The sequence below is a fragment of the Cryptomeria japonica genome, chromosome 4 (assembly GCF_030272615.1).
Source record: "Cryptomeria japonica chromosome 4, Sugi_1.0, whole genome shotgun sequence".
Classification (NCBI taxonomy): Eukaryota; Viridiplantae; Streptophyta; class Pinopsida; order Cupressales; family Cupressaceae; genus Cryptomeria; species Cryptomeria japonica.
Window position 1 is genome coordinate 621,735,882 of NC_081408.1, and position 26,193 is coordinate 621,762,074.

Here is a 26,193-nt window from a genome sequence, read left to right on the forward strand (position 1 = left end):
AAATAGATGGTAAAAATTCAGAGTTACTCGGGGATGCGTCCCTGACCTGAAAACCCCCGTCCCCGTCCCAGGGACGTTTCGGGGACTTGGGGATGGCCAGGGGACGTTTCCCCTCATCCCCAAATTGCCCTGTATTTTGAGGGGACGTCCTCGAAACGGGGGGACGCCTGCCCTAGCTCTGGGGGATGTTCGTACATCCTGGGGACGGCTGGGGACGACTGGGACGTCCCCAATCCATCCCGGGGACAGCCAGTCGTCCCCCATATATAAGGCCCTTAAAAATTATTAAAAAAATTAAAAAACTTGTATTTTCAATTTTTTATTTAAATTTTCTAATATAGGTCCCTTATTAATTCAAATTGTTATTAAAAATAAAAAACATTAAAAGATAACATTAATTAAATTTTAAATTTATTAATTTAATTCATAATTTTGACAATGAAACTATATGGCAACAGTGTAGCCTTTGGGAATTTTGACACAGAGATTAGAAAATCGCCAAACTCGGCGAGTCAATAGAAAAATAATACCCAACGCCTTTATTAAAGAATAAGTTTTTTTGGCCTCGCGGGGCGTTGCCCCTCGACCTCTCCCTGTATCGCGAGCCCCTTGACCCCACCTTGGGGGCGCTGCCCCCAAACCCTCGTTGAAAAATATGGGGGGAAACTGCGTCGATAGAAGTAGGGAAAATTTAACCTCCGAGTCTATTGATATGCATGTTGACAATGTGAATGAATTGAAATTCTGATTTATGAATGCATAATTGCATATTGTCTATTGAGTATTAACAATGTTGTATGTTCAGAATTACTTTTCAACTTTTCATAGTATCATACACATGCTATATCCATGTTTTATTGTTTTCATATGAATATAATGTATGTATGCATGCTTTATCCATGTTTTCATATGAACATTTAGAATTTTGAAATTTTCCTATATATTTTAAATTTTTCCTATATTTTATATAGCCGTCCCCTGCCGTCCCCAAATTTGGCAAAAAAATTTGCCATCCCAGAAACACGTCTCGCCGTCCCCTGCTGTCCTCGTCCTAGAAGCTCGGGGTAACTTTGTTAAAATTCAATAATCTTAACAAGGGCTAGGATTGAAAGTTACTCAATCCATGTTTACAATTTTCACCAATGAAATAGTGACAATTGTCAACAAGAGGTGGCTTGGGAGGAGATGTAAGAGGCATTAAATGCCTGAGAAGATATGAGGGTCATCCTTAGAGGATGTGGTTAGGGTTAACCAGTGGATAAAGCTTTACCCAAAGGGTAAACTCTTGTGCGAGGGTTAATAAGATAACAAGGGTCAAAACAATGAGTGCTCAATGAGTTCCCTGGGTTAAATGAGGGTTAAGTTAGAGAGAAAGTCTCTAACCATAGGTTAACTTGTTGAGGACATAAAACCTTTAATGCATTTCAAAGACTTTGAGGGAAATTTGAGAAGTGACTTCTCTTAAGGAATGTGCAAATGTTTAAGAGAATGGTTTAGGTTAATTAGAGTGGTTTAGAAGAATCTAGAAGAATCTAGAAGAGGATTAATCATGCAAGTGGATTTGTTAGGAGAATGCAGGTGGGAGGTATTTTTGGATTTCATTTTTGAAATAAATGATTTATTCCAAAAAGTAGATGACAACTTGCATTATTAAATAAAATTTTCATATTTTTTTTAATTGGCCGAAGCCTGAATAGCTTTTGACTGGAGCTATGAACCAGTGGGGACACAGTAGGGGGCCCCATCCCCATTACATATCTTTGAATTATTATTATTATTATGTTTGATTAGGGAGCTATGAACCTTGTCAATGTTAGGTCTTTTTGTTTTTTGTTTGTCCTTTGGAGGGAAGGTATGCACAACTTAATAAGACTGCTGAGAATCCTCTTTTTAAGATATTTCTTTGAAAGTGAATGTTCTTTTCTGTAAAATTAAAGAATTTTGTTATTGCTGTACTGTATATCTCCATTTATTTTTGAATTTTAATTTCTTTTAGTCATCAATATGTAATTCTCAATTACATCTGTTGAAAATTTGAGATACCACCACAACAAAAGGGGGAAATGTCAAAAGGTATAGAATGTTACATTGAAATTGTTGAATCACTAAATACTATTTGCTGGAAAATGTTCACTTAGGTTTCTGCATTAAAAATACTAAAATATTAGATGGTTGTTGGCTTGGTTGGCTGGCTTGTTATTGATTCAGTACATCTAATTAGTTGCGATAGCAAGCATGGGTTTTGAAGGGTGCATTATATTATGTTTGGGTTTTCGAAGAAGCAGCCTTCCTTTTTCATGCAAACTAAAACGAGACTCTATTTATTACCTGCAGTGTGCGAACATGCTTATTCATTGGCACAAAACTTGGATCCTACTAGTGAAGGAAGAGGTGTACTGCAGTTTAAAACAGGGTTGATGTCTGTAATTAAGGTATTGTCATTCAACCATAATACTTGATAATATCATTTTCCATCTGTCTCTAGTGAGGATATAGATATCATAGATAAATGGAATGTGAAGAGCAGACATCTTGTAAATTTATTTAACCATGATAGCTATGTGTTCTTGTTTACTCTTGGTTTCTGATCTCTTACAAATGTTTACTTTGAGTGCAATGCAGCAAAAGCTTGCAAAGAAGGATGGAGCCAAGTTTGATCGCAGCCAAGATATCGCTCGATTAAGGGAGTTCTATAAGGCGTATAGAGAGCGTCATAGAGTGGACGAACTTCAAGAGGAAGAGCAGAAGTGGAGGGAGTCTGGTTCTATTAGTGGTGACCTGGGAGAGTATGTGCTTCAAACTCAAAAACTTTTAATCTAGAAAGTATAGAGTGGAAATCCAAATAACAGTGAAATTTCAAGGATATATGTTGCAGTTTTTATTAGAGCTTTTGCCTATTGTGAATTACAAATGAGTCTAATTCTTTTCAAATCATTTTGATGTCAAGTAGCAGATAGCTCTTAGTGAAAGCCTTACATTGGTAAGATGGTAAAGTGTCTAAATACAACATTCTAGGATAATACACAAGGCTGGACAAGAGTGGATGGGATTGGGTCAAGGAGGAGCAGTTTGGTTATAATTTTATGTGATAAATGTAGCCAGGATTAAGGGACCCTAGACCTGAGAATGCTGATGGTATCCCAGCTGGAGAACATCTGCTTTGGGAAAATAAATGTCATAAAAATCATCTTGATGAAAGCTATACACTGTAGAGATTATGAGCTCATCATACATAAAATACAAGACTTGATCCAAACAATAACTGAATAAAAAGGCTGTGATGTGGGACAAGACACATCGTAGAAACAAAACTGAAGTGAATTGCTACATCTGTTTTGTCTCCTCCTAACTCAAAGAAGATACTTGATGGTCACAATATTATGTGAGTGGCTTTATCCACAAACTCTTGTTTCCATCTTTTGGTAATGCTGATCATTCAGCATGAGCAGCAGCCAGAAGAGATGCATAGCTGTGGCTAGAAAGAGAGCCGAAATAGTCCAAAATCTGTTGGGATTGTTATATTACATCTATTGTTTAGGTTGGTAATAAATAAATAAACAAAACACATGTTAGTATGTAGGCTAGTAAATAAAGTTAGTATAGGAAATAAATAATGTTGTTAGTTTTATATTGTCAGGTGTGATAGTTGGATGGGAATATTTTCCTGTGAGGTAGTTCGAGTAGTTGATGGGCAGAGACTTGCAAAAAGCCAATGGAAACAATGTAATATCCAATCTCAATGAATTAGAATATAGTATCATATTTTTTCGTATCATTCTTTTGCATTATGGCTTGATTTTAATTCTATGTTTTCGCTCTATCAATTTCAATATGATATCTGAGCTCTGTTTTGTAACCTTTCTTGTGTGAAGCTGGTAAAATAATAAGCTTATATGTTTCAAAAGGGAGTGTAAAAATTTGAATGATGTGAGATCTGTGTATGATGAGGTGAGAATTGGAATCTTCAGCGAACGGTATCCAAAATTCTCCAAATTGGTCAATGAATGCAATCGGCATTTGATATACTGTTTTACATCTGTTTTTGAGCACTATTGGAGATCACTGGAACCCCAATGGAGTGAAGTTGATGCTGCTGCTGGAGAAGGTTATAAAGGATTTCCGTGCCATTAGAGATTACTTGGAATATGATTTTGGATGAGTTCCCTTTGCTGTAGAAGACATCTTTGCTGACCATCTGTGAACATCATGTGCAAGTGGATTCCAGAGGCAATTTTGTAGAAAACACATTTTTTTGTTTGGTGATATTTCATGATGGTATAAAAAGGTTAACAAAGTGCTTTGTTTTTATTGATTTGCTTGCTTGACAAATGTATGAAAAGCCCTTTAGTAGCCCTTTAGTAGGACCACAGATTGTAGATGTCTATTTGTGGTATTAGTTAAGCTGCTGAAATCAATATTTTTTCGTATTTTTTGACATTACAAAGCATGTTGACTTTACAATAGTCTGGTTAGTTTCCTTTAGTTCTTGCCTCATATAATTTTATCATCAACATAATTGATTGTAATGTCCCCACTTTGAAATATAATTTAATAATAAATAATAATAATAAAAATAAAATACAAAAGAATAGAAATTAAAATAAAATTAAAATAAAACTAAATATATATATTTTTTTATCGGTAAAAGGCTGAAGTCAGAATATTTTATTAGATTATAAACAAAATTACATTACATTACATTCTCCGCTCAATGCGGGCGCCGGTAGGAAAGAGCGGAGAGGAGAAAAACTCCGGCCTTGCTCGGGACATTAAGTCCAGTTAGATAATGACCGTTTATGATTACATCATGACAACTTAGCATTTATGATTACATCGTGACCATTTGAATCTATCTTCCTGAACTAAGCATACATCTGCAGGCCCAAATGCTTAACACATTTTGTAGCGATGACCCTCCCTCGAGGGACTGCTTCTATCTACACTCTACCATCGCTTTCGTTGATGCTTTTCCGCAATTATCTGGACACCCAGACTTTCTGCTATCTCTGATACCTGCAAGAAATTCTCAAACTGCCCTACAACAAACCACTTTATGAATTGTTAGCCAATAAACATTCAACTTTCAGATAACATGGATTGCCTAACATTTTCCACAACTGCTACTACAACCACGATATCTTTTATATTGAGACAACACAAAAGTCCTTTTGATGTTGACTACAAGATAAAAGATTACCTAGGTTACAATAGCATTGTGGGAAGTTACCCTACCCAGATCAATAACACAACCTATTATCTCCAGGCTATCATCTTTAATATGATTAAGTCAAACAAAGAAATAACAAAGCATGGATCTGAGAGGAAAATCTATCCTCCTAAAAGAGCTTAAATTCATATCACTCCCCACAACAAAGTTCAATCCTATTTTATTTTCATAAACATATTCCATTTTCTTCCCACTAGCCTATTTGAGTCATCAGGAAAGATTTTAAAACAACTATTTACCCTTATATCGGAACCAAGCATAACCGAAAGCAGGAAAGATAATTATATGAATTGATATTCAAAATTAGCCAGACATTGATCGTGAGATATGTCTGCTATTTAAAAAAAAATGAGTCTCAGTCCCAGGCTATTCAAACCAATCTCAGAGAATTAATAATAGAAGCAGCCAGCCGCGCCTACCTCTGCCTATACCTTTAGATACATTTGTTTAAATCATCTATGCCTATATATATATATATATAAGGAGCTATGGCTCACCACAAAAAGCCAAAATTTGAAAGTTACTGTAGGGAGCTTTGTTTTCACAAAATTATCTGGTTTACCCACAAACGAGACTTATTAAATCATGCAAAATTTCTGAAGATGCAATCAATTCAGAGTAGACAGATAAATAAAGAAAATCACCGAGCTAGAAACAGAAATAGCATATCTAAGCTAGATAAAATATCAACCTAATCACCCAACTGTCTATGTAACTTATGTTTGAAATAAAAGTTTAAACAGTTTTAAGTATCACGGTAAACCATTCAAAAAGAAATACAACTATCCTGCCATTTAGGGATCACTTCTTAAGATTTGGGAGAGGCTCGACACCTTCTTGACCGCGCCTTACTTTCCGCCATCCCTGAGCTAGCAGGGAGATCATCTGGGCTAGAGGCAAGGTCGAAAGGGATCTCCATATCATCAGGAACAACTTCAGTGTTTTCTGCCTCGAGATAGTTGGCCAGCCACCTATTACATGACAATTATCTGACATGCAAAAGCCACATAAGAAAGGAAAAATTCCTCTGCCTTACCAGATTGTAGGCTGCAAAGGCAGCCTTATCGTCAATTTCTAAGATTGGAAATCTAGGCATCAGGTTGTTTTTGTTGGCATTATGATGATGCTGTGATTGTCATTGATGGACACACACTTTCTTGATGATGGACACACACTTTCTTTATGTATGAGTTATGCTCAATCGATATTTGCTCCAACCGGTATTGTGTACTATTGTGTATGTATAGTCTTTAGACTATCGGTATTTTGCAGAAGATGTTTACCGGTCACAGACAGACTGAAGACCTCAAGCGGTATGAAGACCTCAAGCGGTATGGAGATCTCAAGCGGTTTGAAGATCACAAGCGATACGAAGGACCCAAGCGGTAGTTAACATTTTCCAGTCTTCATTTTTGTAAACCGGTAATCGGTATATTGTATTAACCGGTATTACTCTGTGATCAGTTACCAACCGGTATTTCTGTAATATGTGATGAGTTATCATCCACCGACACTTTGGCGGTGATTTTGTGCCGTGTTACCAAATGCATCCAGATGCATTGAACCTAGGAACTTGTAGTCTAATCCTATTGGACCGACATGAAACCAGTTTCCTTTATAAGGACATCATGTCTAGGGTTTGCATGTATGATGTATGAGAGATATATGTGTATGTGAGATAGACAAGGTTATGTGCGATCATTGAAGAGAAGATTAGGTATGTGTGAAGAAACAGTGTGTGGAGATATTGAAGACTGAAGTAATGCTGAAATGCATTAACAATGAGCTATCAAGGATCTAATTAAGCAGACTGTGCTATTAGCTAGATCACTCACTTGTTGATTACTCATATCTTCGACAAAAGCTTTTGTAAATCCTCTAACAAGGTGGTTCACAACTGTGGATTTGAAATTCTCTAATAGGGTAGTCTTTAACAGGACTTATCTCCTAACAAAGATCTAGATTCCTAACAGGATCTGTTCTGGTAATCAACATTGTATGACCTTAACTGGTTTGACCTTAACCGGTCTGGTTTCTATTTTGCAGATAGTTACTTGTGAGTTTCTGCTCACCGTGGTTTTTCCCATTTGGGTTTCCACGTCAAATATCTTGTGTTATGGTGATTGTGCTTTTGTGGGTGAATGCTTTATTTGCTATTTGGTTTACATTTATCTTAACTGGTTTATTAGTGAATTTGTTGCACTGGTTATCTGCTAAACTGTTTAAGAGTTTGAGGGTAGTATTTTTTGGTATACTAATTCACCCCCCCTCTTAGTATTCATCAGTTTTTCCATTTGAGTCTGACATAGTTGTGGGGCTTAGGAACAGTTAACTCCTCGTCCACGTTGAAGACCACCCTCTCCAGTTCACCCAACAGTTCCTTCTTAAAGACGCTTCTACATAATTTCATCACCACCTCCTTATGCTTCTCACAGTGCAAGGCCACCGCTAAGAACATTGCCACTATATCTGAATTGGCCCTAGTGCGGTCCTCATTCTTAATATAATCTTCCCCAAGAATTTTCTTGACCGCTTGAATAACCAGGACATTTGGGAAGACTAGAATGCCTTTCAATCTGTCTTCTTTGATGTCCCCTGTAAAAGCCATTTGACGCTTAAGCCCTACAAGCCTTAGCGGAGTATCCATAATAAGCTTAACTTTCTCAGATAACCTTCTGCTTTACAAACAGAGCCATTACTTATACTAATTATGTTTTGAAAGGCGCCATAAGATACAACTCAGCTATCTCGGAAAAGGACCGATTTGATCACTTAAGAGTGTCAGAGGAGCAAGAATGAAGGGTCACGATGCAGGGGAAGTAGAGATAGACGATCTCCAAGATCAAGGTTATTAATACCGCCGTTGTTAGTTGAGCGAGCTACTTAGTTATTGCTGGTGCATGCGGTAAGGAAGGTCACATCATCGACTCTGAGTATGCCGCCAAAAAAAGAGGATTTAATTTGAGTAAGAAAGGCTATACTCAAGAAAATATGCTGACAAGTCAATGACATTATAAATGTCTATAAGCATTTAACTCTCTAAAAGTTTGCATATATATATATATATATAGATATGCATATCCATATATATAACCAAATATATATAAAATTATATATATATATATATATATAAACAACCCCGAAGTGTGGGACCTTGCGCAAGGGGGTTGAATCTCCTTTACAATGAGGCTTAACAACCTTATATAGAAAAGATGGGTTACAATGGTGATCGTGACCCCTGCATGTTAGTCTGGAAGTGCAGGGAAGTGCATGCACTTGGCCTGTACATGCAAGCAACCTAGCCATACCACCAAAGGCAATCCTGAGAAGGATAGATTGATTAACCTTCCAAAGTCAGACATGACATAAGTCACCCAACATGGCCCCGTACCTTCCTGATGGAAACCCTGCCAAAACATTTAATGCACCCTTGTGGCTCCACAAAAGAAAGTGTACAAGTCACCAAGCTGTCGGAGCATTAAAAGCCTTGAGTGTTGATCACGCCATTCGGAAGTGTTGCCAGTTGGAAGGAAATCCAGAGACTTCGGAAGTTTGGATTCCCGAAGTGAGGAAGACAAGGGAAGAACTTCGGAACCTCGGGGTTTCGGAGTTCCGGGGAGAATAAGGAAGAAGGGGGAGGAGGGAACCTGAGAAAGGAACTTCGGAACCTTGGGGTTCTAGAGTTCCGAAGAAGAAAGGGAAAGGCTAAAGAGGAGGGGAACTTCGGAACCTTGGCGTTCCGGGCAAGGATAGAAGAAAGGCTATGGAGAGGAAGGGAACTTTAGAACCTCGGGGTTCCGGAGTTTCGGAGAGGGAAGGAGAAAAGGGACAAGGAACTTCGAACCTCGGGATTCCGGAGTTTCGGGGAAAAAGAGAGAGAGGCTAAGGAGAGGAGGGACTAAGCTAGGGAAAGAACTTCGGAACCTTGGGGTTCCGGAGAACTAGAGAAAAGCTAAGGGAAGGAAGGGAACTTCGGAACCTCGGGGTTTCGGAGTTACGGAGAAGGAAAGAATGCGGCTAAGGCAAAGAACTTCGGAACCTCGGGGTTCCAGAAAAGGAAGAACGAAAGAGACAAGGGCAAAGAGAAAAGAACCTCAGAACCTGGGGCTTCCGAGGTTTTGGGGAAAAAGAAAAGGCCAAGGAAGGAACTTCCTCCGGACAAGGCAACACTTCACACTTCATGATTCTTCTCTCCTTGATCAGCTGGGGCAGCGCTGGTCCATGGAAGATATCTCTGATCGGTTCTTACTGATAGACCAAGGGTGTCATAAAATGACAACATTTTTTGTTCTCTCGCTCTTGCCTTGAGCTTTCTTATGCTCTTCTCTTCTCTTAAAGACTTGGAATCTTTTGCATTTCTGCAACTGTAAGATTGGCCTTTGGCCTTATGATTAATTGAAAATCTCCATTCTTGCCTCCTTCTAACCTATATATGCTGTGTATGCTTTCTTACCTTCATTATAGGTGTATGTCTTGTGGCTTTTTCTCTCCATCTATGCTATGTTAACTTATTTTCTGAGTGTGACTTGTGGGAATCCTTCTCCCCTCTTGACACTTAGTAAATTCTAACCTCCATACATGCGTTTGGGTCACTCATGCAACTGAAGTTTGTGCATCTCTTGGGTATTTCAGTTGATTCCTTGTGCCATTTCGGGTGGGGAGAGGAACAATCTCTTATCTTAGTGCATCACCTCCTTTCCTTTTAAGCATTTCTCTCTTCCCTTTTCCTTTGTAAGCTGTTAGGGTAGTTTAGAAGTAAAATTTGAGGTGTTCAGTTGGTTCAATACCTACACTTAGATTGAGAAGGAAGCCGGCCTTCTCCGGAGATTCAACCCCCTTGCGCAAGGTCCCACACTTCAGGGTTGTTTCCATGTTTCACAAGGTTGCTGAGTTGATAGCTCAGCAAGGGTGCGAGCTTTTGTGATAACAATAACCTCTTACAACTTCGTAGCCACCAAACCACAGGAGACGCCAATCTCCTTCACTGAGTTCCAACTCAGCAAGAGACTCCAATCTCTTGAATAAGAGGCTCCAACCTCTGATATCGCCAAGTAGAAGGCTCCAACCTTCCTGATGTAGGATGATAATGATGTTGATGGATCTGTCCTAGATCCTTTGAAGAGCTTCAACAATCTGCCCACTCCTTCACACAAATTTGCCTTGAATTTCTGCTCTCAAAACTCCTTTCAGGTCTGAAATATGATATTCAAAATATGCTCATAAATCTGCACTATGTCTGCAATAATCGTCACCAAATATTTTCACACCACTTGCATCAATTTGCCCTTCAGATGAGGTTGAATTTATATGATAGATCTCCTAGTATGCAGGTCTGATTTTCCTTCATACATCAGCCCTTTTCTTCTTTTTATGTCTGCTCCAAAAGCTGCTTTTTATTTCTGCTCCAAACCTCTTCTTTATGTCTGATTATTTGCTCTCATATTCTTCTCTTAAAAAGTCTGACATTTCTCCATAAATCTGCTTCTTTATCTGCTCCTTTTTCTGCTTTTAGTATGCTCTAAATGGAAGAGATATGCAATTGAAATGGATACCTTAATGATCTCAAAACAATCTTTATTTATACCCTCCATTGTGCTCTTTCAAGCCAAGAGTTATGCCTCTTCAATAGATCAGCTAGCAAGAATTTGTTTATTATATTTTTTTGTTTTTTTATCTCTCATTGAACTTGGGTTTTGAATTTTTAAAACCCTTTCTTATGCCTCTCCATTTTTGGTTACTCCTTTTCTAGATAGGTCGGCACATATCTCAATAATTTACATGTCTTATGCTCTTTTAATTTACGGTTACATTACTTCATTTGCAGGTTGGCTACATTATTGGATTGGGAAGTTGCATTGGTGATTATAACTTGCATTAAGTTATTTTCGAGTCATAAATAATGTGGTGTTATTTCATTATGAATATAAGTGGTGAATGCCTATGTTTATACCAAAGAAGCAATAATCTTTAAAAAATCGCGATTATACCCGATTAATCACGGATTGGGAAGGTGGACGATTTTTTCCCTGACTTAATCGCGATTCGTGGAAAAATCATTGACCAAATTGTCAACGATTTTTCTCTTTAAAATCACTTGAAAATTGTGTTGAAATCGCCAAAAAATCAGGAAAAATGTGAAAAAAGTTGCTGTAAAAATCCTGCAGAGAAAAACCCATGAAACCCTAAAAAAGCCCTTGAAATCGCCATATAGATGCAAAAGGCATGACAGGAGGAGAAAATTTGTAGTCGAAATCCATATATCCGTAAGATGTAGTCGAGCGCCATATAAATCCGCATTGGTTAGTCCAGTTGCAGGTGGTTTTAAATTTTTAATAATATAGTTTATATAGTTTATAGATATGATTTCATTTATATTAAAAATTTAACATTTACAATAATTCAATTTGATATTATTTTATTTATAAATATTTAATAATTTTAAATTTAGTATTTTAAAATATTTAATTAAAATTTTAAATTATTAATATTTAAATTTAACAAATTCAAAATATTTAAATTAAAATGTAATATATATAACATTCATTTATTTAAATATTCACAAATTTAATCATTTAATTTATAATTTAAACTTATTAATATGTTAAATTTATTAAATATAAAATTAATAATTTAACAAATTCAAATATTAAAATTAAAATTAATTTTTTTTATATATTATTTAAATGAAATTTTAAACTTAGTAAGATTTAAAATTTATTATAATTTATTGATTTGCCAATTTTTTCCCCAAATCTTTTTTGCTTCTAAGAGTTTATATATTAAATATAATTAAAAAATAACAATAATAATAGTTAAATATTTCACTATTTAAATCTGAATATAAAATTAAAATATAATGTATTAAATATAATTGAAAAATATACATATACATAAAAATATAACTCTTAAAGTATTAATCATTGCTAGTGTGTGTGTGTATATATATATATAAGAGTCTTAAAAAATAGTCATATCAGTATTGGATACTGATGTACCTGTATCCATGTCCATCCAACTTTGCAATTCATGTGTTGAAGTCTATTTTTGTTTGTTTACAATATCTCTATGCAATGGAAATGTCCTTAAATATTAAAAAAGTAGCTTTTATTGTTTTTTTTTTTTTTTTCAATTTTTAATGTTTTTTGTAAATCCGATTTTTTCCTGACTTTTTCCCGATTTTTTCAAAATCTTATACTTTTGGTTTGCTGATTAATTCCCCAAACGATTAATGCTTCGCTGGTTTATACAATGAAATCTACCACTGTATTATATCTAATACCTACTAAACTGAAGACAACTCCAAGATCTTATTGAAATTTGACAAAATAATGGCACCGAGAGGTCTATGCACTAGATTAATAGATTGTACTTGAGATGTGCAATAGTGGAGAGATATCATCAGTGCCAACCAATTGTCAAATATGGTGGTAATCAACTCTAGTGTGCTTGGTGTGAGCAATATAAATTGGTTGCTTCATTAACTTCAATATTTTTTGATTGTCACAAAATAGTTTAGTCCATGTCATGTGACAAAAAGAGCACTTGTAACATGGCATACCGTATTGCTTCACAATTGACATTGACACCTTTTTGCTGAAATATACCAGGTTATGAAATAATAAAATTTTCAGATTGAAGGAAAAATGTAAACTCAAATTAAATGGCTCAGGTCGACTTAGAAATAATAATCTGATTCATAGCACCATCTTCAGATAATATTCAGTTTAATACAATCTTATTAATCACATTCACAAATATAATAATATATCATTGCCAAGATTAGATCAAAGGAACAGAAATAAAAAACAGACTATTTGCTCAAGATATCTGCAGGTTAGCAGAAATCCCTACCTTTATGAGTTCTGATCTAGTTGCACAAGTAATGATATCGATGCAAGCTTGGCTGAGCAATGAACTGACTGCCTCCTTTAGTACTTACGTGCATTCTTGGATCTTGCCTACACCTGAGCTGCTTCAGATCTTTGTCCAAATGGATATGAATGCTCAATTCTGAATAATAGCACTGCAGCTGAGCTTTGCCCTGTCAAGGACAATGGCAAAGAGAATCACCTTCTACCTCAACTATGACCTGCCCCTTGGATCCACGTCTGAACTCTTGATTCCCTTAGATGGCTCCTGAAGGTAATACGACTCAGACCAGTCCAATTCGATTGATGAAATAATAGAAAAGTGAACAATATATTGGAGGCTTAATAGGAAATTTGGTAAGGGCTACGTCCTGCTAGTTTGCAATACTCAGATTGGCTCCTGAGTATTAGGTGCATACGTTTTATGCAAATGACAACATAAATCTGCTTGATCCAATCCTCCAGCCAGCATATGTATATCTACTAATTCCTTCTAACCACCACAAGGTCGGCTTGAGAAGAAACGAAGGAGGTCGGCCAAGAAAATTATTAAATAATTATATCTATTAAAATTTAATAATTTTTTGCCCTGAAACTATAAACAGAGCCGGCCATAATTATACTTATTAATAATTTTATTTATTTATTAAATGCTTTATTAAATATTAAAACAAACATCAGAAAATGCAAGAGCCCCTGATTGGGGAGATCACACGTACTCTAGTGGAGGATAAAGCTATGGCATGCTGAAGTTTGCTCTTTTGTGAAACATTTTCTAAAACCAAAGAGAAAAATATCTAGTTGTTCATATTTGAGTATCAATCGGAGTAAGCTAATCATAGTCTGTTTATCTTGTCAATGTGAAATTTTTGTCTTGTGATAGAGAATGCATAAGATGATTAGCATGTGTTTTATTGTGTGGCAATGAGTGAGCTTCGTTTGGGCTAATTGGAAATCATTTTTTTTTTTCATAGAGAATGCCTAAGATGAGTAGCAAGCTTTTTGTTGTGTGCTGATGAGTAGGCTTTGTTTGGGCTAGAAATTGATAACAATAAACAAAGACTCGATCTTGTGAATGTAAGATGGATTGAATTGCTCACCAATTTTGTGGATGTAAGATAATTCAAATTGCTCCCCAATCTTGTGGATGTTTATAGATGTAAGATATATTAAACTACCTACCTATTATTTGTAGAATACCATTGACTAATGCTGATTCATCTTGGATTGCTAGGTGGCAATAAGTTAGAAAGTGTGCACTATGTTTGTTGTTGCAATGGCAAACACCCTCCAAATGTGCCCTTATGCTGGTTTAGCCATAAGAAACTTCCTCCCAAATCATGATAAGTGGGGCAAATGCTCCTCATAAGTGTGCCCTAGTTTAAGAGATATGAAATTGCCCACCAATCTTTTGGATGTTTGTGGACGTAAGGTATATAAACAACGTACCAATTATTTGCAGAATAACTCATTGATTAGTGATGATTCATCTTGGGTTGCTAGGTGGCATACAAATAGCTGTTTCTTTTAATCTTCTAGGACATTTCTATTAACTTACAGAAAATTATACCACCTGAAGAAGAAACCAGAAAATTCAGTAACCGGTTACTTTTTCTATTAGTCCATTCATTAAGCATGATAGTGCTCATCAATCATTGACTGCATGTGAGTTATCTTCTTTATCATAATTGGTTCCTATAGCTCATTAAAATAAGGGTTTTAAAATTCTTAATAGGCCATTACAATCGCATCTTTAAATGCTTGCCAGTAAAGGATTGTAAAACACAAAAGTTTAGAATTGGGAAAGAAAACATAGTTTACAATTTTAATATATAAACAAAGTTTTGTGAGTAAACAAATTAGAATTTAGAATCAGAAGTAATTAAAAAAGCAAAATATTACCTTGTTGTCTTGATGTAATTTTGCAGAGGTACTAGAATTTATCACAGGACTACTTGCTGCTTTGTGCTTGTCTTTGCTCCGACCTATACTTTTAAGTTTTTATTAAATGTTGTAAACCAGGAGCATTGTGTTGGATAAATCAACTCCTCAAATTATGAACTCTAGGCCCAATTCTACTAGAGTCCATCTTAGACATTGGAGTAGAAGTGGGCACTTTTCTTTTGTTTTGCTTTACCATTTGCTCCTTTCTTGAAATATCACTAGTTGGATTATCACTTCCCAAACAACCTTTGGCTTAATGTTTATATATTGTGCTTTTATTTTAGGTACAGAGCATGTGTTTTTACACATAATAATTTAACGCTATACAACAAAGGAGCTTTCATACCCTTCACAAATTCAATAAATGCAACATTACATGGTTTTGTGAAATCATACTTGTTTATTCCATTTTTTGGACTTTGGTCGTGAATACTTGTTGATTCTTCATGATGGGTGGATGAAATCTTGTGCTGGTATTACTTTGCTATTATTTATGGACACGTGGGTACATTTAGGCTATTGTAGATACTCACAAAATGAATATGTATCTTGTCAGGCTATCTGGTGTGGATTGATACCAAGTGGTTGCAGTAATGAAATGAGAAGCTATTATAATGTTTTTATTTTTACTATGCATCTTACAATCCTTGTTTCACAAGGTGCTAGTTATGGCACTATAATTTTGAATGCATTATCTTCTCTTCTGTTAATTCTTAACCACTCTTGTTATTAAATATTCTTTTAAAACACGTGCCAATCATCTGCTTCTTATTTTACCTCATACCACAATTTGATTGGAATCTTAGATGCCATATTTTGAATCAATCTTCAAGGCAATGATTATATTGGATATTTTGTGAATACAGCTAAGGGCTGAGATTTCAACCACAGCATCAGATAAAGAATGTTAAATAATGTTAACATCCTTCCAAAACACATGCATTTTGGAATAATGTATAGCAAATAGGCCTGCTCTAGGTGTCCCTACTGAAGTTTATTTCCAATATGTTTTGTGTTTTTGGTTTGAATTGTATTTCACTTATATCCATTAATGAAGGGGACTGTAAATATTGGATTTTTCTCAGGTTGGAGCGTAGAACTGTAAAAATGAAGAGAGTTTATGCAACATTAAAGGTTCTAGGTGAGGTTGTGGAAGCCCTCACCAGGGATGCAGGTCCTGAGGAAGCTGACAAGCTTATACCAGAAGAGGTATAAGATGTAAATTTCTTCTATGTAAGGGAACACATATGATGTGCACCAACTAATTTTTGTAATGCAACTTCTTCATTCTTGCAATGTCTGTTAAAGGCTACACTTTGGAAGATGATCCGGTTCTTTGACCCTGCTTGCTATTGTTTGAACATGGTGCTGTTCATACTTGTTAATTGTTGGCTCATTTCTTTATTTATCATTACAATTCAAATTTCAGGGTCTATATGTCTTGTCTTGGGATATAAGATCTTTAATGGAAGTTACAACATCAAGAGTGTTGGTTTTAATTTTTCAGGGAGAAATGCACTTGAATCCTGAGCAAACATCATAGCCTGAAATATTTATAGGAAAAAGTGGTTTGTTATTTATATGGAATATTTACAATTTGAAAGACTTAGAAAGGCTAACATGATGGTATTTTCTGTTGTATCAGTTAAAAAAAGTTATGCAGTCAGATGCAGCAATGACCGATGAAATGACTGCATATAATATTGTACCTTTGGATGCACCTGCAATGACAAATGCTATTGGTTTGTTTCCTGAGGTAAGAATATTTTTATGATTAAGTATCTGCTATATAAATCTTTCCTTTGATGAGCCAACATTATTTTTTCAACCTTATTATGCATGTGAAGCATCATTCATTTGGAATAGCCAACTGCATCGTTTATTTGCCTCTGTTTCTCTGGATTGAATATATCACCTGCTGTTTTTGGTATTTTTGTTTTTGTTTTGATTCATGGTTTCTTAGAAAAATTTTAATTGAATGTGGGTCTAGCGTTACTATTACCTATGTGAAGAGGCTAGAAAAAACAGACTTTTGGTATATTGTGTTCATTACTTTACAATGTTTAACCACAGGTGAAGGCTGCAATTGCAGCATTGAGGTACTCAAGGGATTTGCCTCAGTTACCTAATGATTTTCCAATACCTAAGCACAGAAGCCTGGATATTTTTGATCTTCTACAGTATACATTTGGCTTTCAGGTTTGTACTAACAATAAACTCTTACCTTGGATAATTGACGCCATTTCTTGTTCTAGTTTTCTGGTGGGCTTTGATGATGAATTTCTGTTTTTAAATCAATGTATTTTCCTAATTTTCCATGAAATTATATCCATTAAGCTCTCCATTATGCAAAGAGAAAAGCATCTGGAATACTTGAGAGGTTCTCTTTGCAAATTTCTGTAAAACAATTGTTTTGGGTAAAACTTATTGTGATTATGTCTTAATGATTGCTATTAGCTGAACAGGTCTGAATTCATGGTAAATATTTTGTGTCGCTAACTGCAAATTTAAATTCATGGTTTATAGTATACTGTGAAGAAAGCAAGGGAACTCTAACAAGTTTACCCAAATACAATATTATAGCATAAATCTGTGCAAAATGAGCTGCTTTTTCATAAATCTGTTTTAATGTAGCGTTTGTGAAGAGACAGTCTAAGAATCGTCTGAGCTCTTTCATATGAAAGACTCTGCAGAGTGATATTTCATATCCACTTTTGGCCATATTGAATAACTTATTTTGCAAAAGTAACCCACAAGAGTTTTGGTGAAGAGTTATTTTAGAAAAATTCTCTTTCCATCATTTGGGTAAGTGTTTACCAAATTTTAGTTAAATTTATACTTGTAGAGTTTGAAAATGAAAACATTTAACAGCCTGTTATTGTCAATATTGATATAGATTTTTTAATTGTTGCTTTTTGCATTATAATTTAAAGAAGATTTAAAGTAGGTGTATCGTCCATTTTTTATTTTTTTGAAACAATTTTATAACTCGAGAATACGTATGTACCATGTCTGGATAAACAATTTAGAGGATATCTGATAAAATAACAAATGTCTAGCTTCTTGATTATACATTTTAGTACACAATGCTTCTTTGATAAATTGTTTTAATGTTGAAAAGTTTCCTTAATGTGATCTCTTTATAGATTTCTATATTACATTGTTGGCAAAGGATATTGTGTTAGAATTATCATTATGGATGAAGAAATTCAAATAATATATTGAGGGATAGTACAATTGGATCAAGAAATATTGGAACATATAGTCAAGGTACATCAGGAGTGTGAACTGGGACAAGCATTTAACACTCCATGATAATCAAGTGCTATTTTAAAAAGGAGAAATACTCCAAGTTGGGCTTGATTTGTAAGTTTGATTTTTTCTGGCCCAGTTTAGTGATTCTACAGTTCTGAATCACTTAAAAATGGTATTCTTTCATTAAGAGATTCAATTGATCTACATATGGCTGAATCACTAAAAATGGTATTCTTTCATCAAGAGATTGAGTTGTAATCTACCCTAGTGCCCAAGGATTTTCTGTTTCGTTATGTAAAACTGTGGAAGATTGAGCTTTCATTTAAGGTAAGAGGCCTTGGGTCTGCGATAACCATGTTCTGCTAGGAAAGCCTTTGTTCCTGGCTTTTTACCGAATGATAGTAACATTTTCAGTCATGCTAATATGGGTATGTCTGTCCTATCTTCCTCTTCAGTCCTGGGTTGATCCTTGTTTTAATGGGATAGGTGGTGCTTTGGGATATTTTTTTGGATCTTATTCTGATGAGTTGATCCTTTTTACATCTACACATATTCGAGTTGAGATAGATATTTCAAAAGGTCTTCTGGATGAAGTTTGTTTAAGATAGAAGATTGTCTGTGGAAACAAGTTTTGGAAAATGAAAATGTTCCTTTCATTGTTGCAAGTGTTTCCAAGTAGACCATGTTGCTGCAAATTGCAAAGCTAGGAAACCCTTGTCTTCCATAAAATCAACTTGATGGCAAGGTGCTTTTCTATCTCATCTTATTGTCAAGTGTCTTTGGCTATGGAGGATGTTATGCAGGCTGTGGTGCAGGAGCAGAGGGATAACACAATTGTCTATGGTGATGTAAATCATGAAGAACAACAAGGTAATCTGTAGCTGGGGTCCCTATGTCTAAGGATCCGGTCATTTGTAAAAATCTTTGGTTAAATGTCTTCTTCTAACTCTCTAGTGGGTGGATCTGCTTGTTCTTTTACTTCGTTCCCCATTCCTTTCCCTTTTAATGAAGGCAAAAATGTCTTGGAATTTGGGTTTGTGTCAGGCGGAGAACTGGGCAATAGATGATAACTTTCCAGACTTTATCCTGGATGAAATTCATCAATTGCTTCCTGATTCTGCTCTTTTCTCATGAAGATGGGAATGTTACAACAGGATGAATGGAAGTGCACAATAAAAAAGCTACCCCCAAGAAACAGTTGATGGGGCATATGGATCTTAGGTCCATATCCCACAGAAAAAAGGGATAGGCATGTGTTTTAGAGGTCTATGCTTTTCTTTTGTGTTTTCCTTTTTTTCTATTATGCTACTATGTGGTTTGTTAAAATGGGAGTTCAGCTCTTTTTCAGAATGTATATCTTATTGTGGACTGCCTCTCCTAGTAGAACACATTGTCTATTAAATATGAATTGGATAAAGAAATATTCTTTGAGATCTTTCTGTAGCCTTTTGAATCTAATAGTTACTCCATGGGAGTGCTATTTGAATTTTTTTTTTGAAGTTTAGAACATTTTCTTTGCAATCTGAAAGCATATCTATTTTTTTGTAGTCTGATAGCTTATGAGTTGAAATCTTATTGAAAATGCAGAAAGACAACATTAGTAACCAGCGTGAACATGTAGTTCTCTTGGTTACAAATGCACAGACGTGTTTTGGTATACCCGAAGGTGTTGATCCGGTAAATCACTGATCACATGTATATAATGTTGCCTTATTGTTAATCTTGGAGTAGGATTATGAAATGATATGAAATGGCATTGCAGTTGTTAAAGCAAATGGTACTGGCTTGTTCACTTCAGTTCTGACACTGAAATATATGTATTTGGCATACATTTCTTGCACATAATAGTCAATTGTCGTTTTGATGATTTGTTTGATATGCAAATTTGTGTTGTTTTTGATTGTGGCAGGAGAATAAGTTAATTCCTTGCCATTTTTAAATGCCCTAACATTAGTATCTGTCTGATTTGCTGATTATGTTTACTATCAACATATGTTCATTTAATTGAGTCAATGGATCGCAAATTACATTTCATGAATAATTTCTCAAGTTAATAAAGAACTAAAAATACATGGTATATACATCAAAGAAAAAAATATTGAAAAATAGAAATTGTAGACAAATAACATTTTGAACTGTCACCCTTTTCATAATTTTAATTGCAATCCATATTTCATTATAGTTCACTAGTGAAGGTTGTAAATTGCTTTTTCTTCTTTTGTTGATCTTGTCTCATCTTAGAGCATTTCTGTGCCATTTGTTTTCCTGGCTCCAGAGAATAGATGAAGGATCCATTCACAATGTCTTCATAAAGTCTTTAGATAACTATCTGAAGTGGTGTAAATATCTGCGCAAGCGTCCTTATTGGCATAGGTATTTTCCTAATCTGTTGTGAATTCTCTGAACTTTTCAAATATGTTATAGCATAAATTTGTTTTCCATTATGATTGATTGCAAAGTATCCTATATTGATTTTGCAGTGTGGAAGCAGTAAACAGAGAAAAGAAGCTGCTGCTAGTTGCTTTATACTTTTTGATTTGGGGTGAAGCTGCTAATATTCGCTTTTTGCCTGAATGCATTTGTTATATTTTTCATAATGTAAGTAGATTCTTACCACTATGCAAAGTGATGTATGTGGATAGCTTTCTTCATATTTCATTGGAAATTTGATATAATGTGTTCTAGTCATACACACACAGACACACACACATACTTGCAGTAAAAGTATGCCTGCCAGTCAACTCCTCAAACATTGAAGATTATGCAACAAAAGAAAGCTCCAAGTCAGTTTGCTCCAGTTCTAAATCCCAGAACTTCGTTGCCCCTTTCATGTACTTATCATCTTTTTAAGTAAGAAGGCAAAAGTAGGAATGCATGTTAACTAGCTCCTTCACTTTACTTTATGCCAATTGTTTGTGCTTCACTAAGTGGATGGAGTATCTACAAATTTGTTAAGCTGAAAAACTAGCAACCTATTGAAGCAAAGGGAGCTCTCATTAGATTTGTTAAATAAACAATTTTGTAAATCAAACTTCAAATTTTAAAACAGTAAATTTCAAATGTTTAAACCAAAGATAGAGTGGGTAAAATTTCATAAACTTGTAATAAAATTTGGAACTCTGAGGTGTGACAGTTTGTGGCCATTGAGGTACCATCAAGAGTGTGTATGCTTCCTATACTTGTCATGAAAAGCAGAAGCACTTAACCATAGGAGGCTACAAAATGAGCAAGTTGATTTGTAATTTCATCTTCAGTATATTCAGTATGGTGGCATCCTTGTTGGCATGGCAAGAATCTCTTGCATGTAATATTTGGGAGCCAATGCAAAGGCAAGAAGATCGAGTGGGGTGCTCATTTTCTTCTATCGCTCAAGACAAATTGATTGTAGCTCTTTGAGGAAGTTTTCATTAGGATCTTGCTCTTTTGATTTATGATGGATTTCATCTTCTTAGTCATTGAGTTGATGCTGTCATAAAGCTCCCCCAAGCATGGCTTATCCATGGAAGTAAAGCGGATCATAATATCATATTCATGATGGACTCAATGCAACTTAGTCTATAGTCCACATGATCCCACCAAGTGTCATCTAGAATAATTTGCTTTACACTTGCTGCCCTCTCAGTGTTGGATTGCCTCCTTATGGACTATGATTGGCTAATGACCATAAAAAGAAAGTGCCTTTTGTACCTTCACAAGATGTCTCAAGTCAATTGTGTTGGATACAAATCTAGCCTCAATAACTATTAAATAAATTACTAAAGTAAAACATAAAACCAGAAATTTGCATTGTTTGAAATTTTAATTATTCGCAATAGCTCTAATCGCGAGAATGGTAAAAAATATCTTACAACATGTGGTGGTATGTTATGAACATTTGGATCTATTTTTCCACCCAACTTGTATAGCATATGGTTGAGTGAATGCACACAACAAGGTGACCAAAATATATGTGATAATTGTGTCTCAAATAACATACCGACCACTTCGCAATTCTTTGCATTTTATGTTATAATTTGTAGAACATTTTGAGGACCCATTTCATTAATACACTATATAAGGATGTCAACAATAAATTGTGCATGCCTCACCTACCCTCACAATTTACAACTTTTAGAAACATTGTTCGTTTAGATCACACTGCAATCAAATTAATTTGCATAGAGACATCTTGGAATGGTTTGGTCAGCATATCGATGGCATCATTATTAAATGCCCTCCAATGGTCCCTTTGGTCTCGTCATGATACTAGCCTCATCCTCTTTCCTACTAAAAAATGGATGCCTTTCTACTACACTATCAAGGATGACATTGTGTAAGAGATGGAGAAGCATGTGGCCTCCATGAGCCCCTTCTTCTACTTGATGGATGCCCCATTCTATTTCCAATCTTTGCATTTGCTTCCTCTTGCTCCATAATAAAATCTTTTTATTTTAGGTGGTATGTACACCACTTTTTCCAATCCAAGAGTTGCAAACAAATGGCCTTTTATTCGAATGTAGGAACTAATATACTGCTTATCACATCTTGGACATATCCAAACACATGTCCCCCCACTTGGAACTTAGTGTACCATTTCTACATGCCTCCATAGCGGTGAACCTGAGTCCATTCTGAATTATGGTTTGCCGAGATAATTAAAACTAGATGCCATGTTAAAAAGGAAATATTTTCTCTATTTGCAACAAGCCTACAATTTGTAAAGAGAAGTTTGAAAAACAAATGAATAAATTGAACTTAAACGATGTACATAACATCTAAGACAATGTTACCAAGAAATGGGGGTAGTTGGAGACTCTGGAGATTGGTACCGATACTGACACGGCTAATTATCAAAAATAGGAGACAGGGGTACCTGGAGATGCCAACTTTTTTTAATATAATTTAATAATTTTCATAGAAAACTTTCAAAAAAAGAACAGTGGTAAAGTTTAACATTAACTTTAAAATTGAACAAAAATTGAAATTAAAATTGCTTACACTGCTGGTACCATAGCTAGTCTAAATGGTTTAGTGAAAGTAAGCTAATATAGGTGTTGAGCACACTCAATATTGTCGACTAAATAGTAATGGCAATTTCTCTTTAGACCATTACGATGACAAGAAATCGGTCATACAACTGTTTATGTCCCCCTCAAAAAGTTTACACTGTCAATAGATCTAATCACTATAACTTTGCATGGATATTTTTCTTCATGCGACACAGTTTCCCTATTAGTTATTACATATTTCCCTATGGCTTTTCCTTTTACTGCATTTTGCCATAAGTTTTTTTGGCAAAAGGCATCAAATTCTGGTCATGAGACTTCAATGATGGCAGGAGACAGTAGCCAAAAGCACCCTATGCGTCAAGAAGTTTTTGGAGATGCCTCTCCATCTACTTCTCCGAGACATGTCTCCAGGGGTAGGAGACAGGTCTCTTGGTAGCTATGATCTGAGATCTTGAACTTCATATATTTAGTCTTGATAATTAAAAATATATATTAATAGAGCATATTTTTATGTTATTATAATATACTATATATATTGTTTTGTGATCATTAGAGCTTTGTTGTGACTGTGTACTTGAACAATGGTGGTCCTATGACTGGGCCCATATTGCACCTCCACTTTTGAAAAGTTGAAGAGCTTGAGGTCTAGTACATCTCGAAGAAGTTGATCCTGTTGGAATGTTGGTGATGTTTTGGACTCTTTCGTGTTTGAATTTGAGAAAGTTATGAGCCTATCTGTTTGTGTCAAAGACCTTGGTCCTTAGTGAAGGATTTGATGCACTTGTTAACTGTAATAGCTAGTTATTATTGTAAGTGCGGATGGAAGTCAAGGTGGTAATAGTAATTTATAGGGTTTCACTGTTTCTTTATCAATTAGGGCATGGCCAATGACTCATTGATAGGGAAAAGGTTATTCGAATCTAGTTTGTGATCAAATTCTTTGTGTAAATCTAAGGTAAGGTTAAAAGGTTTTGATCAAACAAACCATAGCCAGAGAGAAATGTTTAACTTTGAAGGAAACTTTCAACAAACCTTTTCTAACAACTGCCAAGCCAAATACAATCACAAGATTAATTTTCAACAAACCACTTCACTGAGTTTTCATTTTCAATTAAAACAGACGAATCACTGGTACATAGTATCAACTGGATTGACCTCTCAAATTATCTTTACAACCCATGGTTCCAACACTAAGATGACAAAAACTGTTACAGAAGAAGAGAGTGGATTGTATAGGCTTTTTCTGGCAGAAAGAGTAAAGCATCGTTAATACCACAAATGCTAAATTCAATGTCGACAAGATACTTTTGACATTCTTTTTACCTTTGTGCTATCTCATTAACTTTATAATAGAAGCCCAGGTTATCACAATCACAATAGCATAAAATTTTTCACAGAAGCCAGTCCTCAACTTTAAGGTTTTAGAGTTTCAAAAATCACCATTTAAAGTGTTTGCAGGTATTTGTTGTCTTTGCTCGCTTGTTGGAGCATGTGGGATCTTTTGGGAACGCTTGGGAGCATCTCAAGTTTCAACCATACAAAGAATCTAGGGTGGTTGGGATGCTCCCAAGCCACTCCCAAGCTGCTTCAACTCTCACTCTTGCTTCCTCTCCCAAGCCGTTTTAAAGCGGGCATGGGGCCTCCAACAGGAGAACTCGGTAACATGGTTTTATTCCAATCCATTGAGTAATGACCAGGTTCAGATAATGCATCCTTTTGAAGCTTGCCATGCATTCTATATCAAAGCAACATTGAAGTTCATTTTGGAAGTTACTTGAAAAAGGCTAATGTAATCCAAGTTAGATGCCTTTTTGGTTTAGTCTCTTATGTTTTGTCCTAAAATGGTGTCTTTTTAGCTGATAGTCTCTTCATTGCCTGATCTCTTTCTAATTTTGGCATTCGGTTAATATGTTCAATTGATTTGTACATGTGGATCATTAAGATTAATTTTAGGTATATTAATTTTGAATTGGACTATCGAATCCTTTGATTGAAGGTCTCCTTTCAGCTTCTGGTTTTGATGATAGATCTTGTTCGTTGTTATATTCTTGTTATTGATATGTATTTTTGTTATTTCTTAGGGTTGTGGATTTATATTTTTTGTCGAAATGGATTTTACTGATTTCTAAATTTCTTCCTTTCAGTTGTGAATTTTGTTTTGACAATATCTGCTATTTTCTCTGGCTATACTTTTAGTCCTTTGTCTATTTTGGTCATACATGGACATAAAAATACATTCATTAAATTTCATTTCTGTCATGGAAGCAATTCTTACCTCCTAGTTCTAATTCAACTTTAAAAATTGTTATTGGTGCAGATGGCAAGAGAGTTGGATGAAATACTGCAACAGCAATTTGCCCAGCCAGCTCAATCTTGCACTGGGGAGAATGTTGTATCGTTCCTTCAGGAAATCATCTTGCCTGTATATGAGATTGTAGCAGCGGTAATTATTTTCTTTAATTAATTTTTGATATTATATTTTTGCTGAGTGAATTAAACTCGAAATGTTTACTGAGCATTGTCATGAGTTGGTCATACTGAATTTTGTGGTTTGTTGAGTATGATTTATGCATGGATTTATCTATGACATATGAATAGTAAATGAAAGAATACCAAGAATATTGCTGTGTAATGATTCTTTGTGACATCATCCCTTAATAGTTTTTTCTTGATGAATAACTTATGAATTGTAGATTAGTTGGAATACAATGTTAACAACTACTGTTTATTAACAATGAAATAGCTCATGGTGTATTAGGAGATTTTTGACCATGTGAGACTGTTTTATTAAATGGGATAACAAAAGCAGAGTAATTGGGCATGACCTCCTCTAGCATAACTAATCCGGGAAAATTATTTTCCACATCCATTGTTTTTGCTTGCATTAAAAAACCACTGCGAAGATGATATT

At 35.2% G+C, this 26,193-nt stretch overlaps 1 protein-coding gene across 1 annotated transcript in view; it reads left to right on the top strand.

The window, feature by feature from the left end:
- LOC131079072 (callose synthase 10) overlaps window positions 1–26,193 on the top strand; it is a 184,562-nt gene that overhangs the window by 11,056 nt on the left and 147,313 nt on the right. Inside the window, exons 3-11 of the mRNA XM_058016962.2 lie at window positions 2,335–2,432; window positions 2,623–2,786; window positions 16,125–16,248; window positions 16,685–16,795; window positions 17,113–17,238; window positions 19,882–19,971; window positions 20,570–20,667; window positions 20,775–20,892; window positions 25,600–25,725. Of these exons, the coding sequence (XP_057872945.2) occupies window positions 2,335–2,432; window positions 2,623–2,786; window positions 16,125–16,248; window positions 16,685–16,795; window positions 17,113–17,238; window positions 19,882–19,971; window positions 20,570–20,667; window positions 20,775–20,892; window positions 25,600–25,725 (1,055 nt within the window). The remainder of the gene's footprint in view (window positions 1–2,334; window positions 2,433–2,622; window positions 2,787–16,124; window positions 16,249–16,684; window positions 16,796–17,112; window positions 17,239–19,881; window positions 19,972–20,569; window positions 20,668–20,774; window positions 20,893–25,599; window positions 25,726–26,193) is intronic.